The following is an 18021-nucleotide window of genomic DNA, read 5'->3' as shown; positions in this document are numbered from 1 at the left end:
AAGCTTATTAAAATGGCCTTGTTCCTCTTTCATCTGACTCATTGAAATGAAAGGTCTGGCCGAAACCGGTTTGGCTCAGTGGATAGAGCGTCGGCCTGCGGACTGAAAGGTCCCAGGTTCGATTCCGGTCAAGGGCATGTACCTGGGTTGCGGGCATATCCCCAGTAGGAGATGTGCAAGAGGCAGCTGATCGATGTTTCTCTCTCATCGATGTTTCTAACTCTCTATCTCTCTCCCTTCCTCTCTGTAAAACATCAATAAAATATATTTTTTTAAAAAAAGAAAAGAAATGAAAGGTCTGGAGGAAAACCAAGATGGCGGCATAGGTTAACACCGGAGATTGCTGCCTCGAACAACCACTTCAGAGATATAACTAAAGGACAGAACAGACATCATCCAGAACCACAGGAAAGCTGGCTGAGTGGAAATTCTACAACTAGGAGGAAAGAGAATATCATACCCAGACTCAGAGGAGGCGCAGTGCTGAAGTGAAATACTCAGGTGCGGAGTGCGCCCACAGAGCGGGTTGGCGGTGGAGGGCGCGGTTGTTGTTTTCAATCGGGAGGGAGTTTCAGACTCTGAGCTCCAGATCCGGGCGAGTCTCTGGGGACCCAGACTCAAACGGGAGAAGCAGGACTGTCTGGCTTTGGTCGGAACTCGAAGGCAGCTTTCTCTCCGAGATTTGCAGCGGTTGCTGGGACTCTGAGAGGCAGAGTCCCTAGGGACGGAACTGAGAGCAGCTATAACTGCTTGCTTCGCCCGACCTGTAGATCCCCGGGGACCGGAGACCCGCCCTGCCCAAGCCCTGCACAGAGCCATTTGCCAATAGCCTCAGGCAAAGGCTAGATTAGCACCGCCCTAGAGATCCAGCACAGAAGCTCTCCCACTGCAGACACAGCTGACTCTCATAGCCAGTTAGCCTGGAGGTCAAATCACCCCTGGTATTACCGACAACAATCAAGGCTTAACTACAAGACTGCACACAAAGACCACTAGGGGGTGCACCAAGAAAGGATAAAAAATGCGGAGACAAAGAAACAGGACGCAAATGTCAGAAATGGAAGATATAGAGCTCAAAACCACACGTTTAAGGTCTCTCAAGAACTGTCTAGAAGCTGCCTATAAACTTAGTAAGGCCCTTGAAAAGACTGGTGAGACCACCGATAAATGTAGTGAGATCCTCAAGAAATCTAATGAGACCCTCGATGTTGTGATAAAGAACCAACTAGAAATTAAGCATACACTGACTGAAATAAAGAATATTATACAGACACCCAACAGCAGACCAGAGGAGCGCAAGAATCAAGTCAAAGATTCAAAACGCGAAGAAGCAAAAAACACCCAACTGGAAAAGCAAAATGAAAAAAGAATCCGAAAATACGAAGATAGTGTAAGGAGCCTCTGGGACAGCTTCAAGCATACCAACATCAGAATTATAGGGGTGCCAGAAGATGAGAGAGAGCAAGATATTGAAAACCTATTTGAAGAAATAATGACAGAAAACTTCCCCCACCTGCTGAAAGGAATAGACTTACAGGTCCAGGAAGCGCAGAGAACCCCAAACAAAAGGAATCCAAAGAGGACCACACCAAGACACATCATAATTAAAATGCCAAGAGCAAAAGACAAAGAGAGAATCTTAAAAGCAGCAAGAGAAAGAAACCTAGTTACCTACAAGGGAATACCCATACGACTGTCTGCTGATTTCTCAACAGAAACTTTGCAGGCCAGAAGGGAATGGCAAGAAATATTCAAAGTGATGAATACCAAGAAACTACAACCAAGATTACTTTATCCAGCAAAGCTATCATTCAGAACGGAAGGTCAGATAAAGAGCTTCACAGATAAGGAAAAGCTAAAGGAGTTCATCACCACCAAACCAGTATTATATGAAATGCTGAAAGGTATCCTTTAAGAAGAGGAAGAAGAAGAAAAAGGTAAAGATACAAATTATGAACAACAAATATGCATCTACCAACAAGTGAATCTAAGAATCAAGTGAATAAATAATCTGGTGATCATAATAGAATCAGGGACATAGAAAGGGAATGGACTGACTATTCTTGGGGGGGAAAGGGGTGTGGGAGATGCGGAAAGAGACTGGACAAAAATCGTGCACCTATGGAAGAGGACAGTGGGTGGGGAGTGAGGGCGGAGGGTGGGGCGGGAACTGGGAGGAGGGGAGTTATGGGGGGAAAAAAGAGGAACAAATGTAATAATCTGAACAATAAAGATTTAATTAAAAAAAAAAAAGAAAGGTCTGGAAACTAGTAGGAGATGATTGGGGTGGGGGTGAATTTAATACTTACTAGAATGAACCCTAATGATTTTGTGTCAGCAGAGGGTGAGCAACAACACCGAAATTGAAGAAGAAACACCCTAAACCCCAGGAGGTACAGGAAAGGGAGGGGCATTAATAAGCTGTCTTTCTGAACTACTTGTGGAGCCTTCATCACAAAGGAAAATGCCTTAGTACATCTTCCCCAAACTGCCGCAAGGGTGTAAAATTTACCTGTCAGGTCTGCCAATACCTGCATCCACAAGGTTATCACCATTCCCCTTAAGCTTGCTGAGAAGTCTATCAGAAACAGCTGGGAGGGCCCCAGCTCCTGCACCACACACAAAACACCCGTCAACACCTTCAAATGTCTGCTCTCCTTGAGCCACTTGCCCTAGCAGCTGCTCAGTCATTATGTGGGGCAGAAGAATATCATGCAGCTAGTGACTTGGACATATAGGACAGGTTGGAATGAAGGCCTTCAGGCAGTCTCTCCAATAACAAGAACTAGACTCAAATTTTCAAACAGAACTGAGGACCCTTAATGTTGAACATAACCTGAGCCCAGTTAAGAAATCCCCCCACTCTTTTATGCTCTTAGAACCTACTTACCACAAATATCACCTTTCCCCTTATGGCTCAGATAACATTTGCTGTCCACTCTTTCTCATAACCCCCATAAGACTCCTGGGGCTTACGTATGACAAGGCCAAACGGAGACCTTTCTCCTTTTATTGAACTTGCTGAAAGGCTAGACACAGACCCTCCAACTCCCCACTTTCTCATGAATGATTAACTGAGATTAGAAGTTAAACTAGCTAGCTAGACACAGAGATAAGCATTTCTTTTCCAGCTGATGGAGACTTCTCCTGAATGCAGAAACAATCCTACCTATAAATCTCCCCACAATAACTTGTCTAATCCTCAGTATGAAAATAAAAGGCAAAACCACCTTGCCGAGACACTCCGACTTTCACATCTGGGGTGCTCTCCCTATTGCCTGAATAAAATCAATTTCCTTTTTTGTTCAGTTTTGTCTTTAATAGTTAGAGACTATCAGCTGGATGAGGGGCCACATTGGAGGCACTCTCAAGCTATGTCTCCTGACTGCTGGAGGTCCCACCAATTGTAAAGAGCACTTTCTTTTGGGGGGCGTCCTGGGATTGTACTTCTTATGCAGAAGCCAGGCATTAACTTGCCTTCCTCCCCAAAACATGGTGATTTTCACCTGAAGGGTGGTCATAAGTGAACTGAAAGTATGTGAGGTGGTGATTGGTGGTTCAGGTAACCCAGAAATGACTCTGGGGGTCTCTCTAAAAGGAGGCAACCTAGTTGGTTGCTAGTAGGAGCTTCCTAGAAGAGTAAATGGCTTGCTATTCATGTGAACCCTGAGGGCAGTTATTCCTATAATAGGAATCATCCAATTAGAAAAGGTGGTAGGACATTTGTCCCTGATTGTATCTGAGGTGATCAACATAATATCTTGGCTCTGGAAAGTATTCTGGGGCCAGGCTCAGCTTACTGTCCAAACAGAGGATGAAAATGCCGCCTTGGGCCAAGACAGAATCTGTGCAATCGCTACTGCATCCTGCTGTACCTGGATTCATGTCCCACACCACGGACAAAGGTCAATATAGAAACTTAGGCCGAAAGGCACCTGGCTTTGTAAGGTAAACATTGATGGCTTAAAAGGATCTGTTCAGCTCATTGAGTCTGGAACCCCGGATGGCACAGATGAGCAAAATACTGCAGACTGGCCTCATTCTGCCACTTGGAGTCCTGTTGATTAAGTGTTGCATAAGATAAATTGAACAGCCTGGGCTCTCATCTCTGCCAGTCAGATTAATCAGAGTAGCTGACAGAGTAGTATACGCATGGGAAATTTTGCAGAAGGCAAGACAGTGCAGAAATGAAGGGTGGATATTATTGGGAGACAATTCTCAACAGATCTCTTGTGTTACAGAGAGCATTTCTACATGTCCTGGTACATCAGCCAAGGATTTCTGCTCATATTTCCCTGAGAGAATTGTTTCCTCTTATGATCTACATATGCTCTGAGGAAGAAGGCTAAGGTGTTTTCCAAAGAGATTATGCCAGTTTACACTCCCACCAGCAGCAAATGAGCTGCTGGTATGTGCTGACATGGCTTATAAGCTGCTGATATGGCTCCTCATCCTTGCTACCACTTGTCATCATCAGTCTTCTTTTTTTAATCTTTAAATTCTTTATTAGTTAAGGTATTACAAATGTGTCCTCATTCCCCCCCATCCCCCACTCATGCTCTCATCCCCCTGTTGTCCGTGTCCATTGGTTTGGCTTATATACATGCATACAAGTCCTTTGGTTGATCTCTTCCCCTTACCCCCATCCTCCCCTACTTTCCCTCTGGGGATTAATAATCTGATCGCTGTTTCTCTGTCTTTGGATCTGTCCCTGTTCATCAGTTTATGTTCCCTATATTCAACAAATGAGTGAGATCATGTGGTATTTATCTTTCTCTGACTGGCTTATTTCACTTAGCATAATGCTCTCCAGTTCCATCCATGCTGTTACAAAAGGCAAGAGTTCCTTCTTTTTTACCGCAGCATAGTATTCCATTGTGTAGATGTAATCATCAGTCTTCTTAATTTTAGCCATTCTGGTGAGAGTGTAGTAGTATTGCATTGTGGCTTAAATTTTGCACTTCCCTGATGACTAATGAGACTGGGCACCCTCTCAGGTGTTTGTTAGCCATTTGGATATCTTTTTTGTTACATGTCTATTCAAATAAGGCATGTGACTACTGTGTAGTCTGCTTTTTCTTACTGTTTTGTTGTTCTTGATATATTCTGGCTAGAAGTCCTCCATTGTCTATCTCTTCTACTCTGTGGCTTGTAATTTTCTTCTTAATGAAAGTGATTATTATAAAAATCAAGATAGTAACTATCTTTGGGAGTAGAGGGACTCTGAAATTATATGGCCACTTTCTAGACTGACAAAATGAAAAATCAGTGAGCTGTACATTTTTTGTATGCTTTTCTGTATGTATGTTATATTTCACAATAAAAATAGTTTTAAAAATATAGGCTTGCCCTAACTGGTTTGGCTCAGTGGATAGAGCATCGGCCTACGGACTGAAGGGTTGATTCTGGTCAAAGGTATGTACCTTGGCTGTGGGCACATCCCCAGTAGGGGCTTTGTAGGAGGCAGCTGATCGATGTTTCTCTCTCATCGATGTTTCTCTCTATCCCTCTCCCTTCCTCTCTGTAAAAAAATTAATAAAATATATTAATAAAATAAAATGCCAAGAAAGCATTAAAATATATATAGGCTTAATCTATAACCCATAAACTCCACCCCTATGTATACAGTTAAGAGAGGGGTATACACATATACATGAAAAGAAACAAACAAAATTTTTTGTTCATGGTAGCATTGTTTGTAATTCATATTACATTTCACCAAAATACTTAACAATAACAAAAGCTGATAAAAAATTTGTTTAGTAGGCCACCTTTTGTGAAATAAAAAGGAGAAAGTAAGAATGTGTTCTCAGCTGCTTTTATTTGCATAAAGGAACCCTAACCATGCAGTAAACTAACCTGATTATGTGTATTAGACACAGGTGAGCAGATAAGAGAAAGATGAATGAGAATTTAGACTAGTAGATTTTTTTATATCCTCACCCAAGGATGTTTTTATTGATAAGAGAGATAGAGAGATAGAGAGATAGAGAGATAGAGAGATATATAGATAGATAGATAGATAGATAGATAGATAGATAGAAACATCAATGTGAGAGAGAATAATCAATTTGTTGCCTCCCAAACTCACCCCGACCTAGATCCAACCCACAACTTGGGTACGTGCCTTGACTGGGAAATGAACTCACAACCTTTGAGTGTACATGACAATGCTCCAACTAACTGAGCCACCTGGCTAAGTTTAGACTATGTAGATTTTTATAGTTTTGAATTTTATATATTTTCATTTTTGAGCTATGTGTCCATATTGTCAACCAAAATTAAATTAAAAACTATTACTAATATTTTTAGAGTGATAAGATGCTGCATCCATGAAACAAAAATAGCATGCTATTAAAAGAGAATATTCTGAAAATAAAGAGCTATTTAAAATAAAAAATATGTAACAGCATTACATATTAATGAGAGACACAAAAGAAGATTTATAAGATAAAGTGTTCCAAAAAACTCTTAGAAAGGAAAACAAAAGAGAAAGAAATGGAAAGCAGAACAAAGACTAAAAAAAGTAGGAGGGTCAGCAGCTGAATAAGAAGAGTTTTTTGAAAAGTAGAGAAAATGACTAGACTGGAAATAGGCTTTTAAAATTCTGCACAAAAATGATTTCCAACCGAGAATTCTATATCTAGCTGAAAAGATAAATTTAGTATCAGAGTCAAATAAATATATTTCCACCCTGGCTGGCATGGATCAGTTAGTTGAGTGTTGTCCCAGGAACCAAAAGGTTGCTGGTTCAATTCTCTGTCAAGGCACATAACCAGTTTGCAGGTTCAGTCCTCAGTTGGGTGCATGTAGGAGGCAGCTGATCAATGTGTTTTTTTCTCTCTCTCTCCCTTTCTCTCCTTCTAATACATTTCCAAGGCACTTATTACTTTTTTATTTCTATAAATGTATTTCTACAATTATATATATATTAAATAAATATAATTTTGCATGACATTTTCAGGCATACAACGTTTCATAAAATCCACCTGTCATGTATCCATTTTCAAGGATAGACTGGAGGATGTGCTCCCACAAAATGAGGGTGTAGACCAAGAAAGAGGAAGGCAGAGGATCCAATAAACAAGAAAGAAGACATAGGATCCCCAGGAAAGGGGATGTGCAATAAGACAGAGGTGAAAAGGATTTCCTGGGGGATAACACAGGGAAGACACCAAGATAATAGCTGTGTGTGAAGTTGAGGGAGAAACCAGACCAGCAGCCTGGTCAACAAGTTCCAGGAAAGAATTTATCACAGAGAAGACATTGCTGCCCTGAGTTGAGACCATTTCCACCTACCAGTAGCTGTGTAAAATTGAGCCAGATAGTTTTTCTCTATGCCCATGTTTCCCTCTATAAAATGGGAGTAACAATGACACACACTTCTTGAATTTGTTATGAAGATGAGTTAGTATATGTAGCATGTGTATAACAGTGCTGGGCACATAGTAAACATTATATGAGTGTTTACAATTATTGTCACTATGATTATTACCTATATGTTTGAATATACAGAGAGGAGATTTAAACAATTAGAAAGAATTTGAAGTTGAATTATTGATCTGTATATAGTAAAGCAAAGTAATGACTAAACCAGAAAACTGTTAATTCCAAGAAAAAGAAAAAGTAGTATAGAAATAGGCACCTCTTTGTCTTCCTTACCTCACAGGAGCTGTCTCTTCCTCCTGCAGTCAGGGCCAGGGACCACTGGGGAGAGCTCTGGTTGGCTGGCATGTTTACTAGGGCCTCAGGCCTCAGGCTCTTTTGCTGACAACTCCGCTCTTCCCAGTAGCCTAGGGACAGGCAGGGTCTGTGGACTCAACCAGAGTTTCTGGGACCAGAAGGAAGATCTTGTAGCCTTCACTGTGGGGTCTGGTCCAGGAGCTCCACAGAGACTCCAAGAAACCTGGAAAGACAGTGTCCACATGGTTAGTCAAACCAGCATCCATGCCACAAATGTTACTTGGGGGCACCAGAGTACGGCACTGGATGCTGTGGGAGTAGAAAATGTCCAGTCAACACCTATTCTAGTTATTCACAAAAATGGAATATGAGTGAGACCACAGATTTAGACTAAAATTAATGAAGGCTTAAATTCTAGCTCAGCCAACTTTTAGCTATGAGAATATGAAAATGTTTCTTTAGGGTTTTTTTTCAAAATGAGTCAAAACTATTTATCTCAAGGGGTTGTGAGAGTTAAATAAGATGATGTTTGTAAGGCACTTAGCACCAGACCAGACCAGACGAGCCCAAGTAAACTTTTAATTCATATTAGCAAGCATTGTTATTACAAGGAATCATCTAATGTGCAGAAGCAGATACCTCATTCAATTTGCACAACAATCCTATCATCAATGTGTTGCTGCAATTATTATTTCATTTTATACATAAAGAAACAGAAGTTTACAGATGTTAAGTAAAACCCAGTCTACGTGGTTTCAAAGTTCACATTCTCAATACTATACCATAGGGTACCTGTTATATGGTAGGCTCAAAATAAATGTGCTTCTGTTTACTAGATGTTGAAAACATGACTTTGATTTGGAATAAAAATGTTAAGTAAAGTTTATTAAAATAGAAGAGACAGATCAGAAGGAAAATACTAATAGGCTGAGACTAAAGTTGTTTAATTGCCTCAAAAATATCCAAAGGTAAAACTGTTTCTCCTGTTGGGGGAAGAGAGGGTGTCTCCATATCCAAGTTGAGGTATAATTTTATGCTGGTCAACCAATAGAGGCACTACAGATTTAGTCATTATTTTTAGGAAAGAGAAGGGGCGATATCCACATAAAATGAAGAGAAATTAAGACAACAAAAGTAAGAGATGAGATGAAGAGAAAACAAGAAAGTTAAATAAGAAGTAAATAAAATAAAAGGCATTAACAAGTTAAATTTTAAACACATAAAGATGATGATGCACTAAAGAAAGAGAAAATATGCTTTCTTTTCTTATGCCCATGGTACTCATAAAATTCCATCCAATAACTTATCTACAAAGAAAATCTGGTAGATGTTTTAATGCTGAGAATTGACAGGCTACATTCTTTGTTCATAGAATAAGGTGTTCAATGCCATTAGTCATTAGGAAATGTAAATCAAAACCAAAATTTTTAATTCATTTGGAGACCATTTCATATCCATTAGGATAGCAAAAATAACAACAACAACAAGAAACAATAACAAGTGTTGGTAAGGTGTGAATACACTGGAGTGCTCATACATTGCTGGAAGAATTGTAAAATAATTCAGGCATTCTGAAAAACAGTTTGGCAAAATGTTACCCACAGAGCCACCATATGATCCAGCAGTTCCACTACTAGGTATCTACCCAAGACATATGAAAACACATGTATACTCCAAAACTTGTACACAAATATCCACAGCAGTATTATTCATAACTAGAGGCCCAGTGCACAAAATTCGTACACTCCGGGTGGTCCCTCAGCCCTGCCTGCACCCTCTCAGAGTCTGAGGAGCGGGCCTAAGCCGGCAGTTGGACATCCTTAGCACTGCCGCAGGGTTTCTGGCTGAGCAGTGCTCCCCCGTGGGAGCCAACTGACCACCAGGGGGCAGCTCCTGCATCAGTGCATGTCATAGTGACCAGTCATTCTGCGGTTGGGTCAATTTGCACATTGGCCTTTTATTATATAGGACTAGAGACCCGGTGCACGAAATTCATGCACTGGGGTTTGGGAATCCCTCAGCCCAGCCTGCCCCCTCTCACAGTTCAGGAGCCCTCAGGGGATATCCTACTGATGGCTTAGGCCTGCTCCACAGTCTGGCCACAGAGGCTCAGATCAAGCGCTGCGCGCTCACGTGTGTCTGTGTGTGTGTATCCGCTGGGCGCCTGCCCCCAACTGCGTCAGAGGCTCAGAGCAGGCGCCCTGTGAGTGTGTGTGTGTGTGTGTGTGTGTGTGTGTGTGTGTGTCTGCTGGAGGTCTGCCCCCAACTGCGTTGGATGCTCAGAGTAGGCGCCCCGTGTGTGTGTGTATTTGTGTGTGTGTCTGCTGGGGGCCTGCCCCCAGCCATGCTGCAGAGGCTTGTAGCAGGTGCCCCTCTGTGTAGATCTCTCAGGCTCAAGGCTGTGCCCAGCCCCTCCTCCTGAGCTGGTTGTGACTGTTATGGAGTCCCAACCTCATTTGCATAACAAATATATATATATGAAAAAATAGAACCCACCTAAATGTCCATCAACTGATGAATGGATTAACAAATGTGGTAGATCTATATAATAAAATAGTATTTGCCAATAAAAAGTACTGATATATGCTATAACATGAAAAAACCTTGAAATCATTATCCTACATGAAAGATGCCAGTCACAGAAGACCACATATTGCATGATTTCATTTATGTGAAATGTCTAAAATGGGCAAATACATAGAGACAGAAATTGATTGGAGGTTTCCTAGGGTGGGAGTGTGGGGTGTCATAAGTGATGAATGTCTGCTATTGTGCACAAAGTTGAAAATGTTCTAAAATTAGATTGTGGTGATTGATGACTGGACAACTCTGTGAATGTACTTAATACCATTGAATCATATACTTTAATGGGTGAATTTTTATGGTATTGGAATGTATCTAAATAAATCTGTTTTGTAGATCTAAATAAGTCTGTTTTTAAAAGAAAAGCAATACAATCCAGGACCACAGTAGAAAATCAATACAGAAGCTATACAACTTTTACCAGTTGTCATGTAACACACCAAAGTTATATATAAAGTGAAATTTATAGCTTTAAATGGCTTTATTTTTAATTAAAAATAAATATAACAAAAAGAGCTATTTGTTCAACCTAAAATATTAGAAGTAGAAAAAACAAAATTAAGCAAACCACCCAAAAAAGTAGTACTCAATAAAAATGAAATTTTAAATCAAATAAATAAAACAATAGGGAGTTTCAAAGAAACAAAGAATTGGATCTTTGAGCTGACCAATGTCATTGATAACCCCCTAGCAAACCAGATAAAGGAGAATAGCTTAAACATTTTATATATATATACATACAAATATATAAATATACACACACACACACACACACACACACACACACACATACAGAGGAAAAATCTTTCCCAGATGGGGTAATGGTTCAAAGTAGTTATTGTGAGATATTATGTATAACTGTACAGCAACATACTTTATTTTTTAATTTTTATTATTATTTTTTAAATATATTTTATTGATTTCAGAGAGGAAAGGAGAGGGAGACAGAGACAGAAACATCAATGATGAGAGAGAATCCTTTTTTGGCTGCCTCCTTTACAGCCCCAATTGAGGATTGAGTCCACAACCTGGGCATGTGCCCTGACTGGGTATCAGACCATGACCCTCCTGGTTCCTCAATGGTTGAGCCATGCTAGCCAGGCAACATACTTTAATATTGATGTGAAATAAGGGCTTTCCTAGCAAAATGTAAATTAACAAAGTTAATAGACGAAGAAACACAAAAGAGAACAGTGAATGTAGAAGAGACCAGAGCAAAAATGACATAGCACAACAAATACAAAGACTGAAAAGTAGAAAGGAAAGGGGGCCAGCCCACAGACCTCAAAGCATTGTAGAAGCCTATAACTAAAAACTGTCAACAGGCACAGACTAAAAAGCTCTAAGAAAAGTCTACTCCCCTTAGTCGAAGTATCAAGAAAAGTGTGGCCTAACTGAACATACCCACCCTACTCCAGCCAAACACTAATAGAATACACATTCTCTTCAAGTACCCATGCCACATTCTCTAAGACATACCACATCCAGAGTCATAAAACAAATCTCAACAAATTGAAATCATAAAGCATAAGTTCTTTGATTATAATAGTGCTGAATCAATAACAAAAAAATAAAACGAAAGTCACCAAATACTTGGGAATTAATAATCCATTTCTATATAATCATGGATCACAGAGGAAGTCTCAAAGGAAATTAAAAAGTAACAATATAAATACAACCTGTTGAAAATTTGTGGAATGGAGATAAAGCAGTGTTGAAAGGGAAATTTATAAATTTAAATGTTTATATTTTCAGAATTAAGGTCTTAAACCAATAATTTAAGCTCCCACCTCAAAAATTAGAAAAAAAGCAAAGTAAACCCAAAACAAGAGAAGGGAGGAAGTAATAAATATAAGAGCAGAAATCAATGAAACTGAAAACAGTAAAACAATAGAGAATATCAATGAAAACAAAAGCTGGTTCTTTTTTTAAAAATATATATATATTTTATTGATTTTTTACAGAGAGGAAAGGAGAGGGATAGAGAGTCAGAAACATCCATGAGAGAGAAACATCGGATCAGTTGCCTCCTGCACACCCCCTGGGGATGTGCCCGCAACCAAAGTACATGCCCTTGACCAGAGCCAACCCGGGACCTTTCAGTCTGCAGGCCGACGCTCTATCCACTGAGCCAAACCGGCTAGGGCAAAAGCTGGTTCTTAGAAAATGATAAAATTGGTACTCCTCTAGAAAAATTGACAAAGGTAAAAAGAAGACACAAATTACCAACAGCAGAAATGAAACAGGAGATATAACTACAGATCCTGCAGCTATTAAAAGGAAAGGGAATACCACACACAGCTTTATGCACATTAGTTCAACAACTAGGATGAAATAATCCAATTCCTCACAAAACACAAACTCCTACAACTCACCCACTATTAAATAGTTACTCTGAAAAGATATTAACTAGATCATCTGAATAGTCATATAACTACTACAGAAACTAAAGACATAATAAAAAAGCTTCCAAAAGGAAATTTCCAGACCCAGATGATTTCACTGGAGAATTCCACCAAACATTTAAAGAAAAATTAGCATAATTCTACACAATCTCTTCCAGAAAATAGAAGTGGACATTTTTCAAGTCATTCTATGATGCCAGTATTACCCTAATATTAAAACAGACAAAGATAATACAAAAAAAAGAAAACTGTAGATCAGTATTTCTCATGAACTTGATGCAAAAATCCTGGGGGGAAAAAAGCATTAGCCAGTCAATTCCTGCAATACATAAAAGGAATTATACCACTACAATTACGTAAGCTTTATTCCAGGAATGTAAGGCTGGTTCAATATTCAAAAATCACCAGTGTATTCCCTCATATTAACAGGCTAAAGATAAAAAAAAAATCACAAGATCATATAAATTCATACACAGAATGACAAAATTCAACACTTATTCATGATAAAAGTAGACAGAGACATAGATCAATGGAACAAAATAGAGAACCTAAAAATAGCCCCACACAACTACAGCCAATTTATTTTTGATAAAGATGCAAAACATATCAACAGAGGAAGAATGGTGTTTTCAATAAATGGTGCTTGAGTAATTGGACATTCAAACAAAAGAACCTCAATCTAAGCCTCTAACTTCATATGAAACTTTAACTCAAATGGATCATGGACAGTAGGGAGGAAAAATGGACAAATCAGCATCACAGTAGAAAATTTATCTCTCCTCTCCCAGAAGTACAAGAAGCAGACAAAAAAAGTGTACAAATATTGTACAATGCAACTGACAACTAAATAATTAAATATTATTATCAATTTATATATGGAACATGTATAAACATTCACCACGTACTAGGCCATGCATCCCCTCATATTTCAAGGAATGAGCTTCACATAGACATTTTTCGGACCACATTTTTCTCAGGCTAGAAACCTATTAAATAAACTTTTAGAAACTGAAAACGCATTTCTAAATAACTCATGGGCAGAAGAAAAAATTTTCCACTCTTAGAAAACACTTAGCACACAATGCACCAAACCTTGTGGGTTTTAGTGAACTTTAAGACCTTAACATTGACACGAGAAAAGCAAATCCTGCAAAATAATGAGCGAATTATCCAACTACAGTTAGACAACCGAGTGCATCACTGATCACACAAAATTCCCCAGCACTCACCCCCTCACCCTCCCCAGGGCCGCATCCCTGCGAAACGCCTCCGGCACAGAGCACTGAGATCCTCCTGACAACAACTGTTCAACCGTGGCTGAGAACCACAGCCGCTTCCGGTCACCACCCCTAGCATCGCCCCTTCTCGGGATTCGGGGCGTCTCAGGAAGGGGGCGTGTTTCTGCACATGCGCAGAAACACATTTGAAGCCGCCGGCAGCCAAGAGTTGAGGAGATGGTATGCAGTTGGCACCCCTTGGTAGCACTGGGGAATATGGCCACGCCCAGGTAGCGCTTCCTCGTCGTGGGATACACCATGTTGAAGGAGTGTCCATTCCCTCCGGAGGATGAGGAAGCCTCTAAGTCACAGAACCCAGCGATGGAGCTGTCTCACAGGTGGCGGGAAGCACGCTTTCCGAAGGAGGGGGTCTTTGGTCTATAGATTTGTGTAATAATGTTCAGAGAAACCGAGGAGCCTCTGGAAAGACGCAGAGGTGCCATGCTATCATCTCCTGACAGATAACACAGGATGGGGGCGGGGGGGGGGGGAGAAGTCAGACTGGTTACAGGCGTACCCTGAGGGGAGAAGGGAAAAATCAGGGATGTACAGGCATTCTCCCCCTCCCCGCACCCCCACCCCCTCGCCGAGGATATAGCACTGGAGGAAAAAGGGGAGAAGTCAGTGTTAGCTTTTCCTCTACTGTGCTTGTGGAGGTTGGCTGTAGGGGTTGAATGTTCTCATAATCTACATTATCTTCCACTCCACCTACCCAAAATAAAATAAATATATGTATGAATAATAAAATTTTTGAACTGCACTTTTTATTGTTGACAGTATTGCAGATGTCCCCCAACTTCCCCCCTTAGCCTTTTTATTTTTTCTTAACCTAATGCAATATGCCAATAAAAACATCTTTAAGAAACTATTGTTTCTATTTCCTCATAAAATAAAACCTATATAGTGATACCCTCTTAGTTTGCAAATGTAGCTTTAAGGCAACACGGATTCTGCCCTTCCACCAGTTTGCTGCCCCTTATCATCTCCAACATGGAAATTCTGCAGATGCCCTGCCCTTCTGGGAGATGTCACTGGGGTAAATGGGGAAGAAGTCGTGCTGCCCTTCACCTGGGAATGCCTGCTTACACTTCAAAACCAAGTTCAAATATCTCCTCCTCCAGTGAATCCTCCAAAAAGAGGTAGGCCTTTCCAAATCCTCAGGCGAGGAAGATATTCTGAGGGGACCCCTGTAGTCCTGGTATAGGTGTTTGTTGAATAAATAAATGAAAAAAGAAATGGAATCAGTGGAAACACATTTGGTATGCATTCACTTCTAATAGAGTGCCAGGAATCATTGTTAATGTTGTTGAGTGTCACAACAGTACTAGGTTATGTTAAAAAATATGTTTATCTGTTAGACCATTCCAGAGAAGAAAGATAGAGCCAATAAACATTCTTTAATGATCAGGGGAATACAAATCAAGACATGTTGAGATGACATTTTACACCCATTCAATTTGCAAAACTTTTAAGTGATAATGCCAAGTATTGGAGAATGTAAATAAGTGAAACCACTTTAGAAAATAGTTAGCATTCCCTCCTACAGTGAATATTGATATGCCTCACAAGCCAGCCAGTCCACTCTTAGGATATATCCAAAAGAAACGCTTGCACATGAAACCTAGGCTATGCATGGCATCCTGTTTCCAGCAAAAACTGGAAGCAAAAATGGATATTCGTCAACAGAAGTCAAAATGAATCAACTAGAATAATATCCAACAACATGGATAAATATTAAGGGGAAAAAGCCTATAATTCCCAAAAGATTGTGTAAAATATACTTTTATAAAACTAAAAGCTACTAATATAGAGAACATGAACTATTTAGGATTTTGTATAGTTGTAATAAAATAATATAAAAAGGAAATAATGCCCTAGCTGGTTTTGCTCAGTGGCTAGAGCATTGGTCTGCAGACTGAGGGGTCCCAGGTTCAATTCCAGTCTGGGGCACATGTCTGGGTTGCAGGGTCGATCCCCAGTAGGGGGTGGCATGCAGGAGGCAGTCAATCAATGATGTCTCTTTCATCATTGATGGTTCTCTCTCTCTCTCCCTCTCCCTCTCTGAAATCAATAATAATAATCCATTTAAAAAAATAAAAAGGAAATAAAAAAAATTGATGAACTTGGGATTCAGGATGTTTACCTAAGTTGAGGGGAGGCAAGGCAATGAATTGAGGTAACATATAAATACATGCAGGTTATTGTCAAGGCCCTACCTTTTACTAGTAGATGGCAGATGCATAAATATTAGTTGTATTATTAAAACTAAGTATTTTAATTAATTGGGAAAATTTGTTAGGTCGATTTTATATGTAAAAAGAGAAAGTTTGCATGGAGAAAAGTGCTGCCCCTTCCTTGAATGGAGCAAGACTGGAGATGGTAGGATAGCAAGGAGGCAGGATCTCCACAGCTTTGACACTTACTGAGGCTCCTGCTATATATATATATGCATGCCCTGGCTCCATGGCTCACCCCATCATGCCACTCATGTTTCCTCAAATGTCTTTTCTTCAGGCCTCTTTCTTCCCTGACCTACCCCACTACTTAAGCTCCTTGCCATGCTTTAGTTTTCTTCATAGCCTTCCTTTTTATCAGAAATTATCTTATTGATTTACTGTTTGCTCATTGACTTGTTCATGCTGATACTGCAATGACTTCTGCTTCTCACATATGTGGAATAATCAACTGCTTATTTTTGGTATCTTTACCACACATGTAGAGAGCGGCAAAACACACACACTGTACTCATTTTCTTAAAAGATTAATTATTCCCTCCAAAAGACTCTGCAGGCATCTCTGGGTGATATGACTAATTATAAAATTGACTTGATATGAGTAATGCAGGAAATACTAAAGAGAGGGAGAACTTACAAGTATATGAGACTATTTGTTCATTCATCAAATATTTATTGATCACCAGTCACTGCCCTTAGTATCTGATGTTTGGTAAAACAGAAGAGCCCCTAAATCCCTAGCTTCATGAACCTGGCATCCTAGAGGGGAAGAGAGATAATAATAAATTATTAGGAGGTGATAATTGCTAAAGGAGGGTGGATAGAACTGAGTGATATGAGTTGGAAATTTTGGGGGACTGCCACTTTAAATAGGAGGATCAGAGTCTCCTTTAAACTCTGGCACTGATTTTCTGCATCCTGGGGCAGGCCAGTTGCAAATCTTCACATTTATGTGTGTATTTAGTTAAAAAGGGGGAAGAGTGCAGGTCAGAATATTTTAATATCTGCAGCTAAGGACAGAATATTGTCCTATACACACCTGGTGTCTCTTTATATGTCCTAATCTCCTCTTCTTATAGGAACACTAGTCAGATTGGATCAGGAATCATCCTAAAGGCCTCATTTTAACTTAATCCCCTCTTTAACAGCCCTATCTCCAAATATGTCACATTTTTTATTCTGCAATACTGGGGATTAGGGCTTCAACATATGAATTTTGGGGGAACACATTTCAGCCCATAACATTCAAGTATGCTTTCACAAGATGGTTTTAGCATCCATTGATGATCTTCACAATGGTTAACTTAGGGGTTGCAAAATGGTGATTTTCTAATTCTATCATCTTTCTATATTTATTAGCTAACTTTCTTTGATAAAGAGTTTTCTTTCCCCTTGCATGTTTGTTTAAAGATGATTATATTAATGTGCCAGTTCTTTGATTAACCTCTTCCTGCACCCTCCTCCCCCTGCCAGATCTGTTATTTTGTGCCATGTATCATTGTCTCTGGACCTATTTTGCTCCTCAGTTTATTTTGTTCATTAGATTTCTGATGTGTTAGTTTTTCAGTGTACTGTTGGGTTCTGTTTACTAATGTTTTATTTAGAATTTATATTAATGCATCTACAATCAGATTTATTGCTTTTCTGATTGCAGATACATTATGTAATACACAATTAGTTTTTAAGAAATAGCAGTGCAATTAAGGAATAGTAAGTACTACTATAATATTCTTCTAGAACACCTGGATACAATCTGGACTCATTGATTCCAATTTTCCCCCCTACCCCGAATTGCAATTTGTCAGATATACTGGTTTCCAGCTCTTACTTTGTCTTGGC

The 18021-nt window shown here is 39.7% G+C and overlaps 1 protein-coding gene across 2 annotated transcripts in view; it reads right to left on the bottom strand.

Annotated features, from left to right (window-relative positions):
- The window catches only part of ZNF81 (zinc finger protein 81), a 31345-nt gene extending 17312 nt beyond the window's left edge, over window positions 1-14033 (bottom strand). For both annotated transcript variants that reach the window (XM_059680489.1, XM_059680488.1), the window contains exons 1-2: window positions 13909-14033; window positions 7663-7906 (exon numbers count right to left, since the gene is read on the bottom strand). In XM_059680489.1, coding sequence (XP_059536472.1) covers window positions 7663-7734 — 72 coding nt within the window. In that variant the 5' untranslated portion in view covers window positions 7735-7906; window positions 13909-14033. The remainder of the gene's footprint in view (window positions 1-7662; window positions 7907-13908) is intronic.
- Between the last annotated feature and the right edge of the window lie 3988 nt (window positions 14034-18021).

The sequence above is a fragment of the Myotis daubentonii genome, chromosome X (assembly GCF_963259705.1).
Source record: "Myotis daubentonii chromosome X, mMyoDau2.1, whole genome shotgun sequence".
NCBI lineage: Eukaryota > Metazoa > Chordata > Mammalia > Chiroptera > Vespertilionidae > Myotis > Myotis daubentonii.
The sequence above is the reverse complement of the archived record's forward strand: the minus strand, read 5'-3'. Positions and strand labels throughout refer to the sequence as shown.